This window comes from Narcine bancroftii, chromosome 11 (genome assembly GCF_036971445.1).
Source record: "Narcine bancroftii isolate sNarBan1 chromosome 11, sNarBan1.hap1, whole genome shotgun sequence".
NCBI classification, from domain to species: domain Eukaryota; kingdom Metazoa; phylum Chordata; class Chondrichthyes; order Torpediniformes; family Narcinidae; genus Narcine; species Narcine bancroftii.
In genome coordinates, this window is record NC_091479.1 from 81,042,676 (window position 1) to 81,068,824 (window position 26,149).

Genomic DNA, 26,149 nt, shown 5'->3' on the forward strand with positions numbered 1-26,149 from the left:
GTCTAAAATATATTGGAAAACACTTTGACTATAATACTCATCATGGTCAAAATGAATCCTATTTCACTGTACATGTACTCTCTTCAGCAGGGATCCCTAAGAGGCATTCGAACTTGGAATTCCCTAACTCCTGTGTCTGTTCCCCTCCTAAATTCATCAGAGCACGAATTTGATCTCATTGCTTGTACTAAACAGTTTTATAATTGTACATCTTCGTTCCACTTCCTTCCAAAATTCTGCTCCTTTGTACTCAATTGACCAGAATTTCAGGGGCAGGGTTTCTCGCACTATATATAAGCACATTTTGCTCATACTTTTTATATGAGTTTCTATCCCACAGTATCTGGCTCACTGACACCCAGCTGCAAATAGTTATGGAAATTGCACTCATTCAGATTCTGAATAATTTACTATCATTATTGTGCAATTCATTTAATCACTGAGTGACTAGGAGTCTGCAACAAGTTGGACAGCTGCCATAGTGAAACCACTTTCTGTGCATCCATTTATACACTTTCCTTCACCGTAAGACATTGGAGTGCACATGTCCCTCCAGGTTCCAACCATATATCGACTGATAAATAGTTGGGTAGATAGCCTGATTATTTTGGGTTGGTTTTGCAATTTTTTTTCTTTATATCATCCAGTCAAGCTCTTTTTTTTAAATGAAGCTTTATAAGGATTCTCCCATTGTCCCAGTACTGTGAACATGCACCATTTATACTGTCAATATTTATTTTTGTAGCTGCATTTATCAAATAAACAGTGCTATCCATTTGTCAGTACCCTATTGTTCAAATGTCATATTTCCCTTTCAGATAGTCAGCAATATGTTTGCACATAATTTTTTTTATTATTTAGAACTTGTTTTATGAGCAGACCACAAATTATTTATCTAATTTCACTTTTTATGATCTATGTTACCTCCTTCTGTTATCCCTCTTCATCCATCAAGCATATACTTGCTTTGCTTTTCTCTCATTTACTTGAAGTCCTGCTGATGCATTTATGCTTTTTGCCTTGAACAACTTTTTGCAATAGGATTTTATGTTCTCAGGAAATAATTTCTCCTAGATTCTGGGTTGGTTTCATTAGCAGGAATATTTTTATGGTGCCAGTTTTAATATTGAAATCCCACCATAGTTATTGCCATTAGTGTAGCTGGTGGAAATGACAAAGGATGATGTGCCGAATGCGGAGGCTGGTTCAGGGTCATGAGTTTTTATTTTATGCAAGTCATTTCTCTTATGTTTAGCATTCACTCATTCTAAACTCAAGTCACAGCTTTAGTTCAATTAGCTGTGACTGATGTGGAGATTTAAAAATCCCGTCTTACCTGCATTTTACCCAACTTGCATTTATTTCATCAGTTATTATGCAATGACGAGTGTCCTTGGTTTCAATTCCATGCAGATAATGTGCTAAACGTCTACAATATTAAATAGCAATTCCAGTTACTTGAACACAATTAGCAATTTGTTCCCCTTCCCTGATGATATCTTGAAAAGATGGTACACTGTTTAAAGCTTAGTGCTGACTTATGGCATTTTTATAACCCTAAACGCAATGCCAGAGCCAATGGCAAAGGAATTTGAATCAATTATATAGAAAATGTAAAGACTTAAAAGCAAGAGCAGAAATTCTGTTTCTTTCACTATAGATGCTGGGAAATTGAACAGGAATGAAAATAAGTGAGTAATTTCAACATTATTGATGACAAATTATTGGGCTGTTCTGACCCAACTAGAAAACTGGGCAATGCACTAAATGGTTAAAATGTTGACATGATTGATCTTCACCGATTTGTTTTTTTTGCCTTTGGTTATCAGGAAGTCAGAAAGTCTTCCGTGCATCAATTACAATATTAATTAGTTGTAAATCAAAGTTAGACCCAATTCTCTGAATTCAATCTGACAATAGACAATAGATGCTGGAGTAGGCCAATTGGCCTGTCGAGCCAGTACTGCCATTTATCGGATCATGGCTGATATTTCTCTTTCAATAACCAATCCCAGCCTTAGCTCCATAACCCTCAACCCCCCTGCCCATAAGAGCCTTATCTAACTCTCTCTTAAATCTATCCAGCAAATCTGCCCCACTACCCTCTGTGGCAATGCATTCCACAGATCCACAACTCTCTGGGTAAAAAAATTTCTCCTCATTTCTGTCTTAAATGGCCTTCCCTGTATTCTTAAACTATGTCTAGTCTTTCCCATCATTGGGAACATGTACTCTGATTTCACCCTGTCCAGCCCTTTGATAATCCTAAATACCTCAATCATGTCTCCCCTCATCCTTCTAAACTCCATCGCTTTGGACTATGGTGTTTACCTGAATACGGGTTCTTTACTTGCTTTGTTTAATATTTGATCATTCTGTCAGGCTCTGGCCTTCATTTTTTCCTTCTATTCTCATCACCTCTGGGTGTTGGGTGAAATCAAGATACAATATTCCTGTTATTGCCATGTAATACCACAGCCTAACCTTTTATCTGAGATCGTCAGGACTGGACACCTGGCTTACTTCTGAATCTTCTGGATTTTGGAATAATTTTAAAATGGCGGTCCCTTTAAGCTCACCCAAGTCAGGCTGCAGTCTTTCCCTCTCCGCTTGCCCACTTGCTTACCCACCTGAGTTGTGCTACCATTTTTCCTCCCCTCATCCTCCCAAGTCATGTTTCTGTCTCCCCCCTCTCACCCACCTGAGTCATGCTGCCATCTCTCTACCACCCACTCGCTCGCTTGCTCGCCCACCACATGCCTGCCATTGTTTGGACTCTTCCAGATTTTTTAGTAATTTTAAAATGGCGATCCCTTTAAGCCCGCCCACTTGAGTTGTGCTGCTGTTTCTCCCCTCTCCCTTCCCCCCCCCCCACCCTGTTCACCTGCCTGCCTGATCAAGTCATGCTGCCATCTTTCTTCCCCCCCACCCCCCACTGAAAGCGCCACGATGCTGGACAGGCGTCAGTATATGGCGATTCGGAGGTGTTTATAAAGTAGCAGAACACAACGAGATATTCCAGCGCAAGTTGAGCAAGGGTCATATAAAGTAATGATACCACTAATTAGTGATGTGGAACACGACAGGATACATGGGATTTGAATGATGGTCATGTTAGGTCTTGTTTGGCACCAAACTCCATCTCTGATGAGAAAATGTCATCGACTGAAAAAAAGTGCTGATTTTTGGAGGTTGCTGGTTTTCAGAATTACCATTAGTGTTGCTCGGTGGCCCTAACAGTAAGAGAAAGAGAAGCAAAATAAAGTCCCTTAAGAGACACTGAGTGGATTTGCCTCAGTGCTCCCACCACCTTTGCCACTGCATAGGCCCCTCTTCAATCCCAAATCCCATGAGCCAGTCTCCAACAGCCAGCAACCTGTGTGTGTCCTTCGACCACAAGTCACCAGCAGCCTACAACCTGTGTGAGTCCTTCGACCACAAGTTAACCAACAGCCTGCAGCCTGTGTGAGTCCTTTGACCGCTGAGCCCCTCACTCATCTGTTGCCATAGTCAACATCCTGAAGGGTCTATACTTCTTCTAGAACAAGTGAAACATGAAGTAGAATCCTGGCTGGTATTCTTTAATTGCAATTTGATATTCATAATAGAGGGAGATCTTTTTTGCAGTTGTTTGTGCTGGCTACACCTTTATTAGCATGTAGGTGTGTTCTATTTCCAAAATACACTTCCACACACTTTGATGGCTCAGAATGTTAGCAGCAAAGATCAATGCATTGGCAATCAGTGATGCAGAGCTGCAGTTACTATCAATAATTTAGCAAAGGATTTCAATTTTATTTGCATCTAACTATTGGAAATTTTAATAGATAGATAATGCCATTTAATTTAGTGCTTATTTTCATTTGCTTGAGTGAGGGTGTTAGTTATGAAAATGTATAGGTCAGTTTATCCCTCCAACGTACCACCAGGAAATGTGTCATATTGTTGCCTCCCTTGCAATAAATGGGAATAGCAGCTGCTATCTATTTACTATTTTCCCTGCGAGAACAGTAGGGCTGAGAAACCTCAAGAAAGGCAATTAATTATCTGCTCTTAACCACTGATCTTGCTTCCCATCAGAAGCAGTGGTTACTCCCTGTGTGGCAGATCGTCGTTTATTGTCATCTGTTGTACAAGTACAACCTGATGAGATAGCATTCTCAGTGCAAAACATGCAAGCTCACAACCAGGCATAACACACATACATACAAACTGTACATACAGGACAAGTATTACATCAATACAACTCATTAATTAATTCGATTTGTTTTGTACATATGAGAGCCTTGGATGGTTAGTGTCAGCAGTTCCTTTGGTCGTTCAATATTCTCACTTCCTGTGGGAAGAAGCTGTTTCTCAGCCTGGTGCTGCTGAGAGGTGGTGTGTAGAGGGTGAAAGGAGGTTATCAATGATTTTGTGCACCCTCTTCATCAACAATCCTAGTAGATCACGTCGATGGAGGGGAGGGAGACTCCACTGATCCTCTCTGGCACCCTTATGGTCCTGGGGATTGACCTCTGATCCATTTCTGTGCAGCATCTGTACCATGCTGCGATGCAGCCAGCTAGGACACTCTTGATAGAGCTCCTTTAGAAGGCTGACATAATGGTAGCCAGTAGTCTTTCCTGCTTCAGTCTTCTCAGGAAGTGCCATCACTATTGTGCCTTCTTGACAAGTGAGGAGATGTTGAGTGTCCATGATAGGTAATTAGTTAAGTGAACTCGAAAGAACATGGCGCCCTCCACTCTCTCAGCTACAGAGTTGTTGATGTGTAATGGAGGGTGGTCATTCCTATTCCTTCTGAAATCCACGATCATCTCCTTTGTCTTGTTCAGTTTGAGACTCTGGTTGTTACTCTTGCACCATTTCATGAGACTTTCTCCCACTTCTCTGTAGTGCGATTCATCTTTATTAATGATGAGACCAACTACTGTTGCGTCATCTGCAAACTTGATGATACTGCAAGAGTTCCTTCAAAATTCTGTCTTGTGATTGTGGAAAAAGTAGAATGCAAGAGAAAGGAATTACTCCTTATACTTGAGAGAATATGATTCCTACACCAGAATTGATCCTTTTTTGGGATCATCCCAGTTGGAAAGTAATATAATGGAGATGGAGTATACAGCGCGATTGCAGTTGGATCATTTACTCTTGACTCTGACCATCATAATGCCAAATAAGCAGGCCACGGCGAATAGATGGGACCTGAACTGTTGGGAAATTCAGAATTTTGTAGCTTTGCTATAGCCCAGATAGAGTAATTCTGTGAGACAAACTGCCCCTCTACTGATGTTAATTTCCTAATATGGGACACTTTAAAGGCTTATTTTAGGAGCCAGATAATTGGATATACCAAAGGTATCAAAAAGGGGCACATGAAGGAGATCAATAATCTGGAGCAGGAAATAGCCCAATTGGAAAAAGACTATCAAAGAGGGGGTTCAGAAGAAAAATACAGGAACAATAAATAAAAAGTTCAAATACCCTGTAAACATATAAGACAGAAAAGTTTATTTTAAGATCTAGACAACAGTATTACAAACTGTGGGAGAGGGCTCATAAAGAGTTGTTCTGGCAGGCGAGGACGGAAGAGGTCTCAACAACAATCAGTGCAATTCAAATGGGGCAAAGGCAAGATTTCACAAAAACCAAAGGAAATAAACAAAGCATTTAGAAAGTTCTATAAAGAAATATATAAATCAGAGATGGGGTTGGGGGGAGGGTGTGGATCCCACTAAAATAGATGATTTCTTGCTTACATCGGAACTATCAAATTTGGATCAGGAAGATTGAGAGGGGTTGAATGCCACGTTCTCTAGAGAGGAGATTGAAAAATCCTTGGGTTCATTGCAGGCTAATAAATCACCGGGATATGATGGTTTCCCTGTGGAATTTTATAAAGAGTTCAAAGATCTCTTAATGCCCCTTCTCATGAAGGTGGTGGATCAGGTGGCAGAGATGCATACCCTCCCGGAGTCTTTCACAACAGCAATCATCATGGGGATCCATTGAATCCCTCCTCTTATAGGCCCATCTCATTATTGAATGCAGATTATAAAATCGTAGAAAAAGCTTTGGCCAATAGGTTGGCAGTATATTTGCTGAAATTAATGAATCCAGATCAAGCTGGATTTGTAGGAATGAGGTAATCAGCAAACAATATAGCTAGATTGCTTAATATAGTACATTTGGCATAGTCAGAGGTGGATACAGGAGTGGCTGGAGCTCTGGATGTGGAAAAAGCATTCAACAGATTGGAGTGGGACTTTTGTTCTAGGTACTGGAGAAATTTGGTCTGTGACAAACATTTATTAATTGGATTAGGACACTCCATTGTAAACCCCAACCTAAATTATTACAAGTGGGAAGATGTCTCCAGTGTTTCCACTGAGTAGGTCGAGTAGACAGGGCTGTCCATTGTCCCAGCGCTGTTCATACTGGCCATTGAGTCGCTGGCGGAAGCCATTCTGCAGGATCCAGACATGAAGGGGTTTAAGATGGGCCAGGTGGAACACAAAATTAACTTATTCATTATGATGTGTTAATGAATATGATGGACCCGGGGGGGGGGGGGGTGGGTGTCGTTAGCCAAGCTGAGGACCGCACTGGAGGTTTATGGGTAGGCCTCAGGTGTAAGGTAAATCTGGCAAGAGTGAGATCATGCCTCTGATAAAGAGAGATTATAGATAATACCAACAGGGAAGTCAATTCAAATGGTTGCAAGAAGGCACTAATATCTGGGGATAAAACTAAACAAGGATTTACTCAACTTGTACAAACTAAGTTATCTCCCTTTGCTCCAGAAGATTGAGGAGGACCTCGATAGATGGAGAACTTTGCCCAGAGTTAACTGTATTAAAATGAAGGTGATACCAAGGCTACAGTATTTATTTCAGTCATTACCCATTCTATTGTCCCAGGGGTTCTTTATGATGCTCAGCAGATATATCAGAATGTTCCTGTAAAACGTTAAAGTGGCTATAATCTCCATGGAAAAGTTGATTTGGGATTATATACTGGGGGGTTTAAAATTGCCAGATTTTGAAAAATATTACTGGGTGGCCCAGGTGAGGTTGATCACCTTAATCTTTGAGGAAGGGGGTGTCCTCCCCCCTCCTGGGCACAAATCAGATACTAAAATATGAAAAGATAGCAGGAGAGTTTATATATAAATGGGACACTTAAAATAATTTCAAAGAAAATTGACATCCCATACTAAATCATGTTCTTCTGAAATGGCAGAGTATTGGTTTGAAGGTGGGGATAGCTCCCAAAAAGCTCTTGACCCAGAACAACTTAATACCTATGACTCTGGACAATTAGATCCTGGACTCCTGATGTCAGAAGGGGATCAGGCATATCAAGGATTGTTACAAGCAAGGGCAGCTCATGTCATTTGAGCAATTGAGGAATAAATATGATTTGTCTAATAGAACATTCTTCTGCTATCTGCAATTAAGTTTTTTAGGGACAAATTGGGGACATCTCTGACCCTGCTTGTGTGTAGTGACATGGAGATTCTAATTTGAAGGGGAAATGTGATTAACTTTATTTCTATGATGTACTTCCCATCCCAAAGCAGGGGAAAGATGGGAGTGGACTTAGGCACCACAATCCACGAGCGGTGCTGGTCAGAGTTGTACCTGTGCCAGGTACAGTTTGGTGGAATACAATTTCTTGCATCAAATGTATCTCACACCACAAAAAACTACATAAATCTAAACGAGAAATCTCAGAAATGTGCTTTAGGTGAGGTATGGAGATTGCTATCTTTATCCGTTCAAACTGGTTGTGCACAAAGGTGAGATCCTTTTGGGAGGACCTGGGGGACATTATGAAAAAAATTACAAAGGTGGATTTTCCACAGAATCCGGATGGTACCTTCTGGGAAACATTATGGACATGTGTTTTAATTTATCCAGGTACCAAATTAATTTTGTGAAAGTTGCCTTGGTGGTAGCCAGGAAATGTATAGCAGTCACGTGGAAGTCTGACTCCCAACTAAATATTGCAGAGTTGCATTCCCTTGGAGAAAATATGACATTTGTTAGAGTGTGGCAACCTTACCTGAAATATATTGGTATGCAGATATGACTATCCCTCTTCGGAATAAGGGTACTGAAACGATTGGGATCAGTGAAGTGGGACGTGGCGCAGACGACATGCTCTATTAGTTGTTTCTTCTTTTTATTCTTTACCTTTAGTTACTCGGTCACCTTGGTGGTTTTTTCCAAGACTTTTTCCTGGGTTTCTTTGTTTTCCGTATCTTTGACTTGATTCTTAGTTGTTTTGGGATGGGGTGGGGGGGGGGTGGTGAGAAGGGGGAAGAGGGGATAAAAATTGGACTCTGTATGTTGGGGTTGAAAGAGAGTGTGCTGTGTGTTTGAATTTATATGAGTCTTTGAAAATCTAAAATAATTTTTTTTTTTAAATTGCAAGAGCTGCTGTTGGCTTTGCTCCAGTGATAAGGCAACAAAAATGTCTCACCCACACCTTCCTTCCTCCAGCCACCCACACTTTCCCTTCTTCACATTAGAGTGTGACTTTCTCAGCCCTCTGCCCCTTCTGTCACCTCTTGCCTCCTTTCTTTTTCTTCCCCCCCCGATCTGTATTTACCTATTACCTGTAACGTGGTGCTGCTCTCCCTCATCCTCCCCACCCTTTTATTTGTTCTTGCTATTCCTGACTAAGGATTTTTTTTTGGCCCAAAACATCGACTCTCTATTGCTTTCCACAGATGTTATCTGAACTGCTGAGTTCCACTGGCACTTTGTATGTTGCTCCAGTTTCCCGACATCTGCAGACTTCTACTTTACCTCAATTCTTAAAGTGCAATCACTCATTCTTTTAATTCACTGGTCAATAATCTAATTCAAATTGTGGTGAGCGATCAACATATTAATTTTGAGGGCTTAAGGGGAAGTCAGTTTTATGAGTTTAAATGAGATATCAGGATAATTTACCATTGTTTCTTTACTTCTACTTTTTAACCAGAACCCATTTTTTTCATAAAAATGCAAACTGATCTTCCTGTCCAAACTCTCCAAAATATGCAGTCAGAGGGAGATAAGCCAAATGTAAGATGCAGCAGATTGAGATTGGGAAGGATGTGAACAAAAAAAAACAGAGGGGAAATAGCTGCGTTTTTGAGTCATTAAAATAATCTTTTCAGTCTGAATATTCAATTAATTTGGTTCATATGTTGAGTATTTTCCAGTTTAAAGAATTTTATTTGCTTTTATTATTTATTGCCAGACATAAATTTAAAAGGCATATTTCTGCAAAAACAATTGAAGCTTGTTTAGAGAGAGGAGCTCGATTTTTTTTGATCATTCATACAAAAGAGAGACCTACAATTGTAAAGATTATTTTATTTTTAGAGAGCCATAGGATTTCAGGGTAATGAATTGCTGGCAGATTTTGTTTGCTCATAAACCAACATTATTTCTGTGCTTCAAGTCTCTCTACTCAGGTATTAAATCTATCAGTTATAATTGAATTAGGAGGACTATGTGCTGGCTGAAATACTTCTGATTCACCATTGTGCTTGCTACGTGTAAGAAATTTAATGATACCTTTGTTTCATTTCACCATGAAGGGTTGGGGAGTGTGATATTTTAACTTACAGCATCCTTGCCAGTTGTTGCAATGAATTTCAATCATTTCATGACGATTCAGGTGAAAATGAGTTTCAGTGATTTATTTAGCCTTTTTTCCCCTCTCCTGTGTGCTGTTCCTATATGATTCGCGTCCTTGAGGGTTGACTGCTGAGATGTGATTTTGACCACGGCTAATGTCAAAATGGTTGTCCTCACACATGCATCTTCCAGCAGGGGTCTTTGAACATAGATTCCTTTTGTCATCCTGATCTTGGGAACCAAATGCTCATGAAGCATTGCTCTGTCATTTCATCTGAGGATTCTAATTCACCACAGTCCATGTGGTTGAATGAAACAAGTCCTGCAATGCCTGTAAGAGTATGGTGGAAAGCCAACAAATCAGACTGCAATCAGGAATGAGGTAGTCTCAGACCTGTTTCTTATTTCTGCTGATCCTTGAGGTAACAGCAAGGATGGCAAGATTAGTATAGCAATTAGTGCAACGCTGATACAATGTCAGTGACCAGGATTCGAATCCGGCGCTGTCTGTAAGGAGTTTGTGTTTGCGCCGGTTTCCTCTGGGTGCTCCAGTTTCTTCCCACCCTTCACAAAATGTACTGGGAGGGGGGTGTAAATTAATGGGGTGTAATTGGGTGGCACGGACTTGTGGGTTGAAAAAGCCTGTAACTATGCTATATGTCTGGATTTCACAATTCCAGCTATGAACCTTCTGTATCAAATAACTGAGGCTGGGGAGGGGAGAAATTATAGTAGAATGGGACATTGAGCATACAGGGGCCAAGGAATTGGTTCCTCTTGGCTTTGGCTAAAGATACCTTGCTGATAACCAGTGCAAAGCTAAGAGACTGGAGATGTGCCAGCTGGCTGCCCCAGTTGTGGGCCAGGCTCAAAGCACAAGCAATATGGGCAATGAACAAGTCCCCACCAGATTGTAGGTGGTAGGTGGAGCACACTGTATGAAGTTAGCTGGTTGGTCAGAACCAGTTCTGGGACTTTAGCTGTTGAGGCAAGTTTATATCGATTCTGGCACAAGTGCCTGACAAGAACGTTGAGCAAACCTCCCCTGATCCTGTATACTGCGTCAACATCAATGTCCATCCATGCAATTTGGGCATGTGAGAAAGTGAAAAAATTTTGGGAAGATCTAAACCAGATATTAAATAAAATCACAAAAAGCAATATACCAAATAACCCAGAGATCTTCCTTCTAAGTAATATAAGAAATAAAGAATTTGGACTTGATTTGGATAGAGCACAAAAAAGATTTATTATGATAGCCCTAGCTGTAGCAAAAAAATGTATTATGTCAACCTGGAAATTAGAAGACAACTTGAGAATACAACAATGGTATATAGAAGTAAATAAATGTATTCCATTAGAAAAAATGACATATAATTTAAGAAATAACATCACAATATTCGAACAAATATGGGAACCATACATGAAACAGAATAGAGAAATCCTACCATGGACCTCCACCACCTAAAATGACAGAAGGAGAAGACAACGAAATGAACTGACTCAGTATATAAAAGTAAAAGATAAAAATTTCTTGTTTATTTTTATTAAGTGACGACATTGTTTAACGGGTTTAATATAGATTGAACTTTGAATAGATGGGGGGTGAGGGAGGGAAGGGAGGGGGGAGAAAGGGGAGAAAATGACACTATATATTCAAGAGAAAAATGTATGTATTTTGGTCAGTATGGTTCATGGTGTGAAAAATAAAAATTTTTTAAAAATCATCAATGTCCATCAACTTACAGCTTGGCCAGGACTCGAGATATCCAATAAATGAACTGTTTGGAATGGTTGAGTTAGTTAATCACAAGGACAAGTGCACTTGTTCAATACTTTGTGCAGGAATCTGGCCATCAGATTTTCATTATTTAGGGAAGAGAATGAACATATTTCTATCGTTGCTGCCAGAGAAAATGGAATAGCTGAGAGTTCATGCTCTGCTTTTTCATCACGGCTAGAATTTCTGGCTTACTGGTGATGGTGATAGTCAAGGAGACTGTTCCGCCTGTCCTGCATTTTCTGGTTCTTTGAAATGATTTTATTTGAAAAAGCTCTCTATTTAACTGAACTCACCTATTATTCCACGTAGCTTTGAAAACATATCCTTTATGAGTATTTAACCAATTCCTTTCGAGTTACTATCGCCCTTTCAATAAAAACGTATCAAATCATAACAAGTTACTGATTGAATCAAATTCTTATCTCACCCTGGCTTTTTTCTGCTTTGTAAGTAAGTAGCAAAAAAGATGGAGCTTACTTGTGGAGTATCAAAATATAATCCAAGCATCTTTCAGCTGCAAGAGCCCAGAAATGATTACTGAGCTGTATTGGCGATGCAACAAACAGTGTTTAAAGCACCATCCTGTGTGACTGCATAATTTATAATAATGCCTTGTACCATTATAAAGAAAGAACTGCTTCATGATTCATTTTTGGGCTATTCCAATGTGCTTTATGACAGTGGACACATGTTTCTACCCACCAATGCTTCCCAAACAGCATTTAATCATGAACTCTTTGAGTGGTACGGCCGATTGAGTCCATTCCGTCTATCTACCATGGCAAGCTTCTATACTACACAAACATATTAAAATCCTGGAACTGGATCTCAACTCAGAATCTCTCTGATAGAGGACAGATGCTACCACTGAGTCAAATAGACTCTTTGAATGTATTGCAATCTTCCTTCCTTTTTCCACCTTTTATCTTTGACAAAATGTTTGCTTCCTAAAAGAAAAATGTGAATTATGTTAGTCAACTTCAAGCTGAACACAAAAGATAATTTCAGATTTTCTGTATCATGAAGGAAATTGGAGAAATGTTAAAAATGATTTTAATTGAATTTAGCAGATTTAATTGCAAAATGATACTGACACATTGCATTAGTTGAACTGATCCAAAAATGTTTTATCCACTGATATTCATTTGAACTCACTATCTGATGCCTCTCATGTCAATGGCCAGCATTGATGGATTCCAGTTGCCCTGATACTACTTTTCCATGGTCACAATGTCCTGGTGAAACCTTTCACCATGTTCATCACAGAATGCACTAAGATCAACAGGGAAGAAGTCCAAGTGTGAATGCAGAAAATTAATTTTCAATAGCATGTTGCTCCTCATGGTTTGTATGCTTGAAGTAGACTCAAAATATAACAGGATATCACAAAAAATAGGCTATAGCTTAAAAAGCAGTATGTGATAGGAAAATGTCAAGGTAATTTTCGTGATCATGTGCCCAAAACTCATAAAATACACCCAACGTGTTCAGGGAGCAAAAATTTTGCATTCCAGTGTTATTTTTCCTTCCTAATCAGTAATTCAATCAACAAAAAGCAAGGCAAATGCTACCCATCTCTGACTATGATGAGAGATGACAGTCCTCAATCGGACTGGAGATTGTATTGCCATGTGGAGGGTTCATTGACCTAACAACCGTAGGGGTCCCTGGAAAGTAGTTGCTCACAGTCACAATGCGGTTGCACAGTGTTTTTATGTTGGAGTACAAAGGATTGTAGCATTGTTCATTTACAACATTTTGCAGGGAAGCCAGTTTTCTCCAAGATTCACACCTTTCACAGGTAAGATAAATGATGTGTGTAATATCTCCAACCTTAGGCCAAAGTGTTCTGTGGCACAAGCCAAGCATTCATTTAATGCAGAGGAATCGTATTTTCTACATTTAAGTTTTGTATGTGGATAGCTAAAGTCAGAATGGCATCTGATGTTCCATGTCTCTCCTGTTTCAGATTGAAATGCTGGAACATAAATATGGAGGCCATTTGGTGTCTCGCCGAGCTGCCTGCACCATCCAGACGGCTTTCCGTCAGTACCAACTCAGCAAGAACTTTGAAAAGATTCGGAATTCCTTGCTGGAAAGCCGCATGCCCAGGCGCATTTCTTTGCGGAAGGTCAGGTTACAGAATGCTGAGAGTTTAATGGAGGGATATAACTTTGCAGGGATTCCCCTGGTGCGATCACCGTCCTTGCCAGCAAGTATCAGTGGTGCTCTGACAGATCTTGAGGACTCTTTCACTGAACAAGTTAAGTCATTGGCTAAGTCGATTGATGATGCTCTCAGCTCATGGAGCTTGAAAACAATGTGCTCGCTGCAAGATGGCAGTACCTACCAATTCACAGAGACCTTCAGCAGTGGATCAATGCAGGAAGGAGAGGCATGTGAGTTGGAGAAAGCAGGACAAGAGAGCAGTGATGACCCGCTGGATGAGGGCCTGGCACACAGTAGCAGTACGCTAATGATGGCTTTCAGGGATGTCACCTTTCACATTGAAAACAAAAACATGTCTGTTTCCTCACTGCTGGAATCTGCATCCGTTGCCATGGCGAACTGTGAGAATTCTCAGTCAGAACCTGAGCAGAGTGCTGCAGCAAAAGATGATGGCCCAGGCAAGGAAGAGGACAAAGCATGCCTAAATGTGGCTTCAGAACAGGGACAGGCACTGAATTCAAACAGTCACCCTTTCACAGAAATGAATGTCAACATCAACTCGAATGGACTTGGAGGGGGTTTAATGGGACAGAGTCAAATTACAATGCAGAATATTCAAATTGATCACAACAATGGGCTCATACAGGAAAACCCTCTGGAATCCAATCGTTTGGAGAATGCAGAACAACTCAGCAGTGGTAGTACAACTTCCATCTCTGCCAAGTCTCCATCAGAGGTCTCTTCTAAAGAGGCCCTGCATGCCATGATATTGAGTATGCCCAGATACCACTGTGAAAATCCAAGCAGCTGCAAGTCACCAACACTCTCCACCGACATCATCCGTAAACGCCTCTACCGCATTGGTCTCAATCTGTTCAACGTGTAAGTAAGAAAAAAAATGCAAGGCTTTGTCTGGAGAAACCCATGTGCACAATATTATCTCGGCACAGCAAGCATGTCGGGAATAGTGATAGTAAACTCCCTTTACACACTACTCTGAAATACTTACAGTAGCTGGAGTTTTGAATTGTAATTTGTCTGGATGAAAAATATTCTGCTGTTGTTTTCCTCTCTGATTCACAGCCCTGAAACTTCCATGTTTTTTTTTAGCCCTCTGTAATAAGTGTTACGGGAAAACCAGACTAAAACATGGGCATCTCCTCAGAGGCTGCATGGATAGTGGAGTTGGGTTTCTTAACCTCATCTTGTCTGCAGATCCACTCCTTGGTCTGCTTGACAAGAGATAGAAAACTTACTGAAAAAGTTTTTGAGTCCTTGTTATCTTCTGGACTCCCTATGCTGGCTTCATCCATAGATGGACTCCCATTCATAATGAGCCAGCAGATCCCAAAAGACCAGAGGTGATGGGATTCTGCCACTGTTTCTTTCCCACTACTACTGAGGTGCCTGTGCTTTATGATATAGGGGCACAGACATATACAGGTAACAAAGTTATTTAAATTGGATTATTCTGTATTGGCCCTGCTAATTTTGGAGGGGATTAATGACTACTTTGTGTTGAACATGTACACTAAATGCCACCCATGCAGCTTGACTTCTTCAGTTTCATTGCATTGTTTTCAATTCTCATCGTCATTAAACTTCTATCTCTTTTCGATGCCATTAGTAAATGTTAAAGGCATGACTTAGTTTTTAAGATGTTTAAAAAATCATGCATTTCCTTACTTTCATCATTGCCATTTGCATGTCTTAATTAAAGTGTGTAATTTTTTTCTTTCTAATTTAGCCTTTGTCTGCAGGCAGAAGGCAATTTTGTGTAATATTTCACTTTCTGTTTAATTACATGACAATAAAGGAATCTTGAATAACTTTATGATGCCCCAAATGCTACACATTCAAATGATATTTGACTGCATGTTTTTAATTCCAAAAATATTTAATAAGGAGCTATCTATTAGTTTATTCTCAATTGTTTCTTTTTTACCATTTTTGTGCTTTACAGCTGTTAACAAATTCAAGCATATTCTTTGTGCTGGCATATAGGCTTGGACTTGAACTTTAAAAATGTCACCCCAAAACCAGGATCGTCTTATACACTAAAATCCGAACCTTAACAGCAAAGTCTCAGCGCTCCCCCGCGAAGTCCATCCGCCCAGTCCGACTGCCATCGGGTCTGTAGAGGCTTTAAACAGCCTATTAAAGAAGCTGACAGTGATTTATTTTAAAATATGCTCATAAAATTTAAAACTTTACTGTATAATTTGCTTTTAAAATATTGTGATTTAGTATATTAAATGTGCCTAACAGCATCACTCCACTGGTCAGCAGAAAGTGCCAGACTCGGGGTAGTCTTATATATACAGTGTGTATAGCTCAAATCCTACATTTTATGTAGAAATTCAGGGGGTTGTCTTATGCACGAGTTATCATATACACCAGCATATACAGTATGCTTTTCAGTTATTCCACTGATGTGATGTGGCATTCTACTCCAGTGATGTCTTAAAAGAAAAATCAAGTTAACAGCAGCTGTCCTTATCCCAGAGTATGCTGGTATACAAACTGGATACCGAGCTCTATTTAAAAAGTCGGCATCAACGCTGCTTATATTCAGTGAAAAACGGTTGATATCACATAATACAGACATTATATTTTATAACATTTTGATGGACCCCCCCCCCCCCCATGTGCGCCAAGTATTTTAAAGGTACATGTGGAATACTGCATGTTTCTCTGGTGGAGCAGGGGGCTGCGATTGTAGGTAAAAGCTTCTACTACAGCTCTGAAACCCATCATATGAATCAATTTTTAGAAAACTGATGCACAACATGCTGACAGAGTAATTCAGTTCCTTGTGTGAATCTTGCTGGAGTTGACAGCTTCAATCACAGCCACCAGCATTCAGCCACTAATAAATATTGAACTTTTTTATTGTTCAAAGTTCAAGGTTCCTTTTATTGTCACGTAATAATACATAAAAATGTACTATACGTGATATACTTCAACTTTTGTCTGCCATAGGCAAACAAAGAGTCGATGAGCATTGAGAAAGAGAAGCAGAAAGTCATTTCAGAGACATCGAATGTCCGTGGATTCACCTTCCCTGCTCCTGCAGCCTCATAGACTCTTGCTCAAACCATTTGCAACCCGAGCTCCAGATTCAAATCTCCAATACCATCAGGAAGCCTTCAGTGCCCCAGGAAATTCAGTAGCCCTTCTTGCCCTCAGCTTCCATTTCCAATGACCTGGTTCCCATGAGCCACTCTCCAGCAGCCCACAGACTGTTCGAGTCCTTTGACCACAAGATAGCTAGCAGCCTACAGATGTGTGGATCCTTCAGCCGCTGACCCCCTCGTTCCTCTGCTGCCATGGTCACCTTCCCCGTAGTGTTATCTCCCATGCTTCCTCGTTTCTTGTGCCCTGCGCCTGTCTGCTGTTCCCCCTGCATCCTCTCGTGATATGCTGCCTAATATAGAGACCACCATCTTGGGCACAGACCTCCATGGTTGCATGATTTAAAAAAAATTGTCAGCTCCTTTAACTATCTGTTTAAAGCCTCTATGGAGCTGATGGCATCAGAATCAGGGAGTAGGACCCTGCAGAGCAGCGCTGTGTCTCTGCTCCTCACTCTCCTAGGTCTACATCATTGCAGCAGATCCAGCAGCGCCACCATTTTAATTTGTGTGGATTCAGGGATATATGGCATCGCACTTACCACTATAATACTTGGTAGGTCCAATAAAGGAGCCCAGTTTTGATGGGATTCCCTCGCATAAGTTAGGAAATGACTACTTGGACTCTACACCAGCTCAGACCTGATCTAAAATCTAATGCCTAATTAATTACAAACAGAATTTTTGACCTGTCAATTTTGAGCCACATATTTTTTCATTGATTTTATCACTTCAGATTATGGTTCTCAAATCTTTTAGAGTAAAATCCCCACTTATTCATATTTATTAAATGTGTTGACATCTCCTTGTCCCAGTAATGCCTGTTGCCTTTACAGATTTTTCCTTTTATGGAGTTGAAGCCCTTCTGTGGGTTTTTGGGGTCTGTTACCTGTCCTATGGTCACACAGCTAGCACATCGGGTGTATTTGTCTTTGTTCGTACATGTTTTGTGAAATTCCTTTCTAAATTATCTCAATATTATTCAAATCTAATGGACTCCATTTAAAGTTGGAGGCTCCAAACAGGTGCATGGAAAACCCCACCTCCTGCAAGCTGTTGCAAGCTCCACACCAACTTGGAAATATATTGTTGGCCATAATTACTGGATCAAAATCCTCCCAACGTCACTTTTGCAATGTCTTACTGAACTAGTTGCAATTTCACATTCTCAGGACAATTCTTGATGTGCCATAGTGCATTACACAATAGTGCTGGAGAAACTCAGCATCTATAAGAAGTAAAGGGTACCCAATATTTTGGGCCTTTCGTCAAACCTTCGTCGAGGACTGAACAAAAAGCAGGCAGGCACCTGAATAAAAGGTGGGGGTAGTGAAGGGGGGAGAGGAGGGATGGAAGAGCAGGGTGAGGAGCACAGGCTAACAGGTAAGGGGTCATATAGGTAAAAGGACAGAAGAGAAAAAAGTTGAGAAGTGATGGGGAGGGGAATGCAGCAGGGATTGGAGAAGGGGAGCAATGAGAGAGACACTCACAGAACTTCCTTAGAAGAGAGGAGGAGAATTTCTTCAGGGTAGGCATCCCTCGAAGAGACCACAGTGGAACAATTGGACCCCCTCCCCCTATCACTTACCAGGTTTTTACTCTCCTGTCCTCCCACCTATGTCCTCTTACCTGCTACCCTATGTCCTTCTCCTTCCTCTCGCTTCTTCCCATCTCCCTCCCCAACTTCCCCAACCCACCTTTTGCTTTTGGCTGATACCTTGACAAAGGGCTCAGGCCTGAAACATTAGTTACCTTTTATTTCCTCTTGATGCTGCATGACTTGATGAATTTCTCCAGCACCTTTGTGTATTCCACCACATCCCCAGCATCTGTAGACATTCCTATTTAACTAGATGGGCGGTAAATGTTGGTGAAGCTCTTAAGCCAATGAAGAAAACTTGTACTTTATTTTAAGGAAGCTTGATTCTGACATGAATCAGAATATTTTTAAGCACGTTTCCTACAATTTTCCAGTTTTAATTCAATGGGCAGAAATATGTGGGAAGTGGGTTAACAATTTTGGCGGTTAAGTGTTCCTGCCGTCAGTTCATTATTGGAAAATGTACTTTTATCATGTCATTTTATTGCTCACAGCTAATAGACTGTCACTATCTATTGGGCCTTATTTTAATTTACCTTTTAAAACTCCCTGACTACCTGTTCAACACTCAAATAAGGTTACCAGGGCACAGTGCAAATAAAAAGATTAATTTGGCAATCAAGTGCACAATGGTAATAATCTATTCAGAATCCTGGCACAGAAATGCTACACAGATAGAAAGAAAGTTAATAAAAGAAAAATAAGCAGCAAATAGACCTGTCCTAATGCAATCAGTTTGATGAAGCATTACTTTGTGCAAGTACAAACAAAATTATTCCTGAGCTACTGCAATATTGATAGTTTATCTTGATAAATGGATTTTACAAAAATAGTTTTATTTCTAAATTCACAGTATACAGTTTTTCCACTTATTCTTGCTCTGTGTTAAATGGACACAGCAGGGATATAAATTAAACTCCATGTATTATTACTCTGTTCAAGACAAGACAGCGGAGAATTACGATGTGAACTTGGTTCCTTTCTGCTTTGTAGCTAATCTATATTGAGTGCTTTGTTCAAACAAAAAGTTTGATTTGAGTCTTGTTACTTTAAAAACATATCTTAATGGAATATTTCCATGATACATCTCACAGATTATTTTCAATTATATTTCTGAAATTAAGTAATAAAAATTGACCAAGGGGCACATATCTCAGTTCGCTGTACTTGTCAACCTGCAATTATTCTTTTCACTTTATTTCCCTCAGTCTGGAAACCAGTTAGTGAGGATTTAAGAAAGAAAGATGATAATATGGGTTTTTCCTACAAATAAGCCATCCGAATCTTCCCATTAGATCAAAGTCCTGAACTCATCCCCGAGGGACCCATTATTCCACATATAAATAATCTGATACATTTATTGAAATTACTTGTTTGTAGTTTCTCTAACTGTGTCTATTAAAGGGAAAATATTTTCTCCATCTACAATAAAACTTGCTAACTAACCACTTGGTTTCAAAGTTGGAATCAAGCTTTGTAGAGGGTGAGAATATTGTTTTTATGTTCAGGCCCAACTAATTGTAAAAGTAATTTTCTGTTCATTCAGGTGCAGCAAGTTAGGCATCTCACTTGAGTGAGGATGTGAATGGCTATTACATGAAATAGAAAGTTCACATTGTTAAATCGTTTTTCATCCAATCCTTGTGGCATCTTACCTTGGAATACTTGATGGAGTTCTGGAGAGGTTTTATAACTGCTCAAGATTAGTGTAAAGATCCCTCTACTTTCTACTCGCTGGAATATGGAAATGCAAAGTTGTGCCTCCCCTGGAAAAGATAACCTATAATCTTAGAACGAAATATGACATGTTTTTTGAAATATGACAACTTTATATGAATCATACTGGCTTAAGGGTTGAATTAACTTTTCCCAAAAAGGTGTAAAAATAAATAGTTAGATTAATAGTGTTGACTTCCTGAAGATCAAGATATGGACTAATTAACGAAGGCAGCTCAAACACCCCTTCTTTTATGGACTTTTTTTTTGTTTTATTTTAATGTTAGCAGTTGGGGGGGGGGGTGTGAGATTTGAGCAATCATATGAGACTAATTTTAAAATATTATTTATATAATGTTATGTAATAATGTTCTATATTTAACTAAAGTTTGATGCTCCATGTCATATTTTGCAAATACCACTTAATTGTCCCGACACAACTTGCACTTGAACTATAATTTTCTTTAATAATGGAGAATATTTAATTTATAACCTTTGTATTAAAATGATGGAGAAATATTAAGTAGTTGCTGGATAATCTAGTTGAGTCAATATTTTTGGAGATTGGCTGGTGGTTGGTCAAACCTCTAGGCCTTAGAACCCCATGAGGCATGACGATGGTAAAGAAGACATTTCAACAGTTTGAAAGGGAGATCATTTGAGTAAAAAAAATAGTAGGGCTAAATTGAAGTCCCTGAAACACCCCTTGGGTAATTCACTTGCAATCAAGGGCGTGTGTAATTTGATGATAGAGAAGGGATGGTGGAACTCATTGTGGATTAGGCAACTTAAGAACATATCTAGAGGTGCTGGGTAATGCAGACAACAGCAAGAGAGTAGAAAATAAATCCGTACGTTTGAAGCAACTCACAGTGAATTTAGAGTGAAGAACTGGGCTGGCATATGAGTAACGGCCTCTATTCAAAATCTGAATGTAAATAGCATTATAAAAATAAGAATTTGTATTTGAATCTGCTGCTATGTGACATGCTGCCAAAACATGCTGCCATGCTGTATGTTCCTCCCTGTGGCCTTATTCATCAGAATCATAGTCCAAACAAAACTCAAAATTATTTAAAGGCTCCATACAGTCAAGAAAGATCTGTGGTCGTTGTAATTGGTTCTATATTTCTTGAGTTGATTTTTTTTATTATGAGATCTTTCAGATATCTGATCCTTTTTCTTCTACCACCTCATTCTCTATAAAATGTGTGCATTGTTGTGTAAGAATACATAGTTTGAGTCAATGAGCTTGCTGTTATGATGTGGCACAGTCAAAATTAGGAGAGCTATTCCACAGAATGGTCAGAGTTATATCTTTCAGCCAATACCCAAGACTCCACTGAAACAATCTAGGGTGGATGGTTTTCATCTGTAGGACAGAATCCCAGAGATGGTGACACAGGGGTACACAATCAGGAACAAGCACCAACATGGACTCATCTTAATGACTATTAACTGGTGTGAATTTTCCATCTTGTCTAACTTCTGGGGTCTGGACCTTCATAAAAGAAGTTTCCAATCATTTACTTCTCTCTTATCTGAATATTCTCCAGTTACCCCGAGGGCAGCTTCAACTCTCATGATGCTTGAAACAGGATAAATCAGCCTGTTAAATTGGCATGTTAAACATGCATTACTCCATCTGCAGTGTGCCATATCTACTGTGTGTATCCTTATCTGAATGCACTTCAGCAAGGCTTCTTTGAGAGCAATTTAGTGCGAGAGTTGTACAAGGGATTTGGGGGGAGGGGGCGCAGGTCACTAAACTTATTATGGAAGATTCCTCTTCGTATGTACATGCATCTTGTATACAGTACCCTCCATAAATCATCAAATTTAGATTCCTGTGCACATATCTGCAAGTAATTAGTAATTCATGTAGGGAAACTAATAGCTTTCAAAATCAGCTGGTCAGGAGAGAGACAAAATAGTATTTACCTCCAGAAAGTAGTTTCTGGAACTATCCAAGGCTGAGCTATGCTCATAAGCTTATGTCTCTATACTGTTAAATATTGTTAATCTCCTATTTTGTGACATAATGTTGGAGGTCAAATCTTCTCTGTGGAAGTGTTTCTTTCCCGGTAGACCTTATGCTTCAAGGCAGTTTTTGTCTTGGCAAGTGCCAACGTTCCCTTGAAAATACCAACAAATTACAATTAAATGGATAGAGATTTGTGTTGTACCTCACGCCAAGTCCTGTTGCCCTTCACCTGCTTTCTCCCTGGTTCATTGGTACTCATTTTTAAAATTCTCATTCTGTTTCCTCAGAGCTCTTCCCTTTCTTACACATTCCTGATTTTTACTGCAGAACCACAAGAATCTTTGCAATTGTGTGGGACAACTCTGGAACTCTCTCAATCTTGTCTTGTTCCACTTTTAATCCACCCTTCTCGATCACGTCCCTAACCCTACCATCTCTTATATGATTTGAGTTTTGATTCTGCATGCTGATGCTCATCTAATCTAGTGATTTGAGTGATTTTAGCAAGCTTGTAATTTCCTGGAATTTATTGCATATAGGCACAACTCTTTATTTATTTGGCCATAAGAATTAATATTAGGACTTGTGTTCTCATTGTGCCCTTCATCATTCTTTACACCTTCACTTTGCTCTTCTTTTACAGAAATCCTGACAAAGGAATTCAGTTTCTGATCGCACGTGGATTCATCCCGGACACGCCGATCGGAGTTGCCCACTTTCTGCTCCAGCGAAAAGGGCTGAGTCGCCAGATGATTGGAGAATTTCTGGGCAACAGCAAGAAGCAATTCAACAGGGATGTTTTGGAGTGAGTAATGATGAGATATCTCATCTAACGTTCTCTCCACCCACTATTTATCAACCGAAATTGGCCAGTCATTCACCTTTCAAAAACCCTTTCATAAACTACAGCGGAAACCTCTGTTTAAAGCAGTTCATTCCCAAGTCCCATCTATTCATTCCAGTCATCATAACTTGTTAAAATTGCTTTTACAAAGACTAGTGGCAGTAAAAGTACCTCGATGTATTTGGTGCTGCTGTCTCAACACATAATAACTGCTACTGGAAGTAAAGTGAAATACCAGTACAGTTCTTCACCAGAGTGCTGAAGTGTGGATATGCAAACTATTCAAAAGCTTACATTGCAGCTGTACACAAAGTGATTTTATTTAAACAGTGCATGAAAAGGAAAGACTATACAAACCTATTGCGCTAACACTTTCCTTGCATGGTTGATTTTTTAGTATTATTTCATGCGCTCACCCCATCTCTTATTTCCCTCAATATCCAAAGATGTATATCCTCTTAAATTATAAATATACTCAGTGATCTAACCTCCACAGCTCTTTTGGGTACAGAACTGCAAAGATTCTGGGAGAAGAAATTCTGAAGAATAGTTGACCCTTATTTTGACCCAAATCCCGATTCTAGACACCTCAGTCAAGGTAACATCACCTTTACATCAGCCCTCTAAGTTCCGTGGGGAAAGTGTTTGCTTCAGTGAGGTCACTTCTCATTCTTCCTTCTAAACTCGAGAGAGTAGAGGCTCATTTTGTTTAATACCTCACAGAATTCCCTCAGGGCACTGCCTACTCCTGTCTCTCAGAAATCAATCTTGTCAACTTTCAATCCACTCTCCAATTGCAAATATATCCTTTCTTTGGAAGGAAAATCAGACATGATATAATTTTCCAAGTGCTCTCTTGCCAAGGCCAAGTGATTTTACTCAGACTTTAAATGTTCTCATCCTGCACCTCTGTATTAACCTTCAGTGATTCATTTACAAAGATACCAAAGTGCCTTTGAATGCACTGCTTAGGTTTTCTTCTTTTTTCTACCAACTTGTCCACACCTATTGTGTCCATAAATAAATTGAAATATATTGAAAATTGCTACTCATCTTAGGCCAGAGCTGCCTCTACTAGATCAATCCAGAAAACAAAGTTAATGTAAAGTCCAGTGGTGTTAACAAATGGAAAACTATTCAACCTAGAATGACTGATATGGGTAGAATAATGGAAGTTGTCCAAATGAACCTCACTAAAGCATCTGAGAACTCATGACTGACTGATTCAGAAGACTAAGACCATGTAGTACACAGGTAACATATGTGTTTACGCTCATTTAGAGGTTGCGATCTAAGCCATTGTGAACATTCACACTGAAGCATTGGGGTACACCCAATAAATGCAAGATGAAGGTCTTCTACCAATCTGACCCCACTGTACCATACTGCCTTTCAGCAATAAAGCTTCATAATCCTGTAAAATGTCAACTACTCCCAATATCTCAGGAAGCATTTCTTGACGAAGACAGACGTTGATGCTAAAACTTACCAACACTTTCAATGCACCATGTCAGCATTTGGCCAGTTGAAGGAAAGGGTAAGGTTAGGGTTTTTTGAAGATAAAGATCTAATATATTTACAAACCTCATCGACTATCGGGCATCAGGGATCCCTGGGCTTCATATATGGTTCTGAGACATGGATTATATATTGTAAAAGTGCCATCAGTGCTGCCTTCAGTCCTCCACACTTACTAGAAGGATGTGAATCAACGACACCCCAGATCTCCTGTATTGAGTCCCAAGTTACTCTTTATCGGCTACATTGGATAGACCAATGGCTAAGTGCTGGTACTCGATAACAGACTACTGAAACAGGCATTGTTTCCAAGTTCTATCATGGAAAGTGATGGCCAAGTGGACAGATGAAAAGATTCCAGGAAATGGTCAACCCAGTTTGATAAAATGTATCATCTTCACTAACTCCTGTGAATCTTTGGTTCATGATGATTCAAAGAAGGAGTATATGGGATGAAATTAAGGATCTCATGCATTTAGGGACCAGGAGAACACTGAAGTATTAGTGTTTAAGTGGTGGCAAATGGGTAGTCACAAACTATCAACTCCCAATCTGTCAGGCACTCCCTGTTCCGTCTGTTAAAGAGATTAAGTTCCCACATTGGTCTTATTCACCACCTTTGAACCCAGAAATGGAAGCAAGTCATTGTTGATCTCAAGGAACTGCCTAAGAAGGAGGACAAATTATTTATGTTATGTTGATAACTTACACTCATTGGAGTGCAACAGTAACTGAAGAATTCCCATTACAAGTCCTCAATCTGCATGGCACTGCATTTCAGATCAGTTCCTGTTCTTGCACAAAAGGGTCATTGAACAGTGTCGCTTTTCATGATTTTACCTTTGATTTATATTACTTATTCCAAGATTATTTAGGAGTAGCTCATTTCAATCAGCACACTATTGTAGGCTGAAGGACCATATGGTGCTGTGGTGTTCTATTTGAGAATTAGTGGTAAAGCTCGGGATTCTGTAATTCCATGGATTTTCTCCAAATCTCCAACTTCAAACAGTCTCCAAATAATTATAAATCAAGGAGGAATTTAATGAATCATCAATAAAAAATTAGAAATGGCAGGTCTGCCAGAGCTGCTCTAACAGAAGTGCTGCAGTTGGTGTGGGCCAGAGAGAGTGGGGAGCGAGACACAGTGATATTCCACAGGGTCCTACCACCCATTCGTGATGCTAATGGCCCCATACAGGCTTTATGCAGCCTCTTAAAGCAGATGATGGTGGGGTTTTTTTTTTAAAAGATCCTTCAACCACAGAGGGCAGGTGCTGATCAATGTTTCACGAGGCATTGCAGACTGCAGGGGAACAGCAGACCGGCAACAAGAAGAGCGCACCTCATCTAGAAGCTAAAGCATGGAGACGATCCAACAGAGAAGGTGGCCACAGCAGCGGACCAGTAAGGGTCTCAGCGGCAGAAGGTCCCACGGAAGGCTGTGGGCTGTTGGCGACTTGCAGTTGAAGGACTCACACAGGCTGTGGGTGGCTTGACATTGAACTACCCACACAAGCTCCAGACTGCTCGAGACTGGCGGTTGTGCAGCTGGAGAGGCTGGTGTCTGCTGGAGGCCAATCTGTGAACATTTATTTTCTCTGAAAATACTTTTTTTTTGTTTCTCTTTCTCTTATTGTGAGGGGCAGCAGGCAATGCTCACGGCAAATCTTTGCCTTACGGCAGTCAAAAGTTTCAGTATATCATGTGTATTACATTTTTTAATGTATTATTATATGACAATAAAAGGAGATATGAACCCT

At 39.9% G+C, this 26,149-nt stretch overlaps 1 protein-coding gene across 1 annotated transcript in view; it reads left to right on the top strand.

The window, feature by feature from the left end:
- LOC138746017 (IQ motif and SEC7 domain-containing protein 3-like) overlaps window positions 1-26,149 on the top strand; it is a 124,725-nt gene that overhangs the window by 22,440 nt on the left and 76,136 nt on the right. Inside the window, exons 3-4 of the mRNA XM_069903692.1 lie at window positions 13,391-14,472; window positions 22,668-22,829. Of these exons, the coding sequence (XP_069759793.1) occupies window positions 13,391-14,472; window positions 22,668-22,829 (1,244 nt within the window). The remainder of the gene's footprint in view (window positions 1-13,390; window positions 14,473-22,667; window positions 22,830-26,149) is intronic.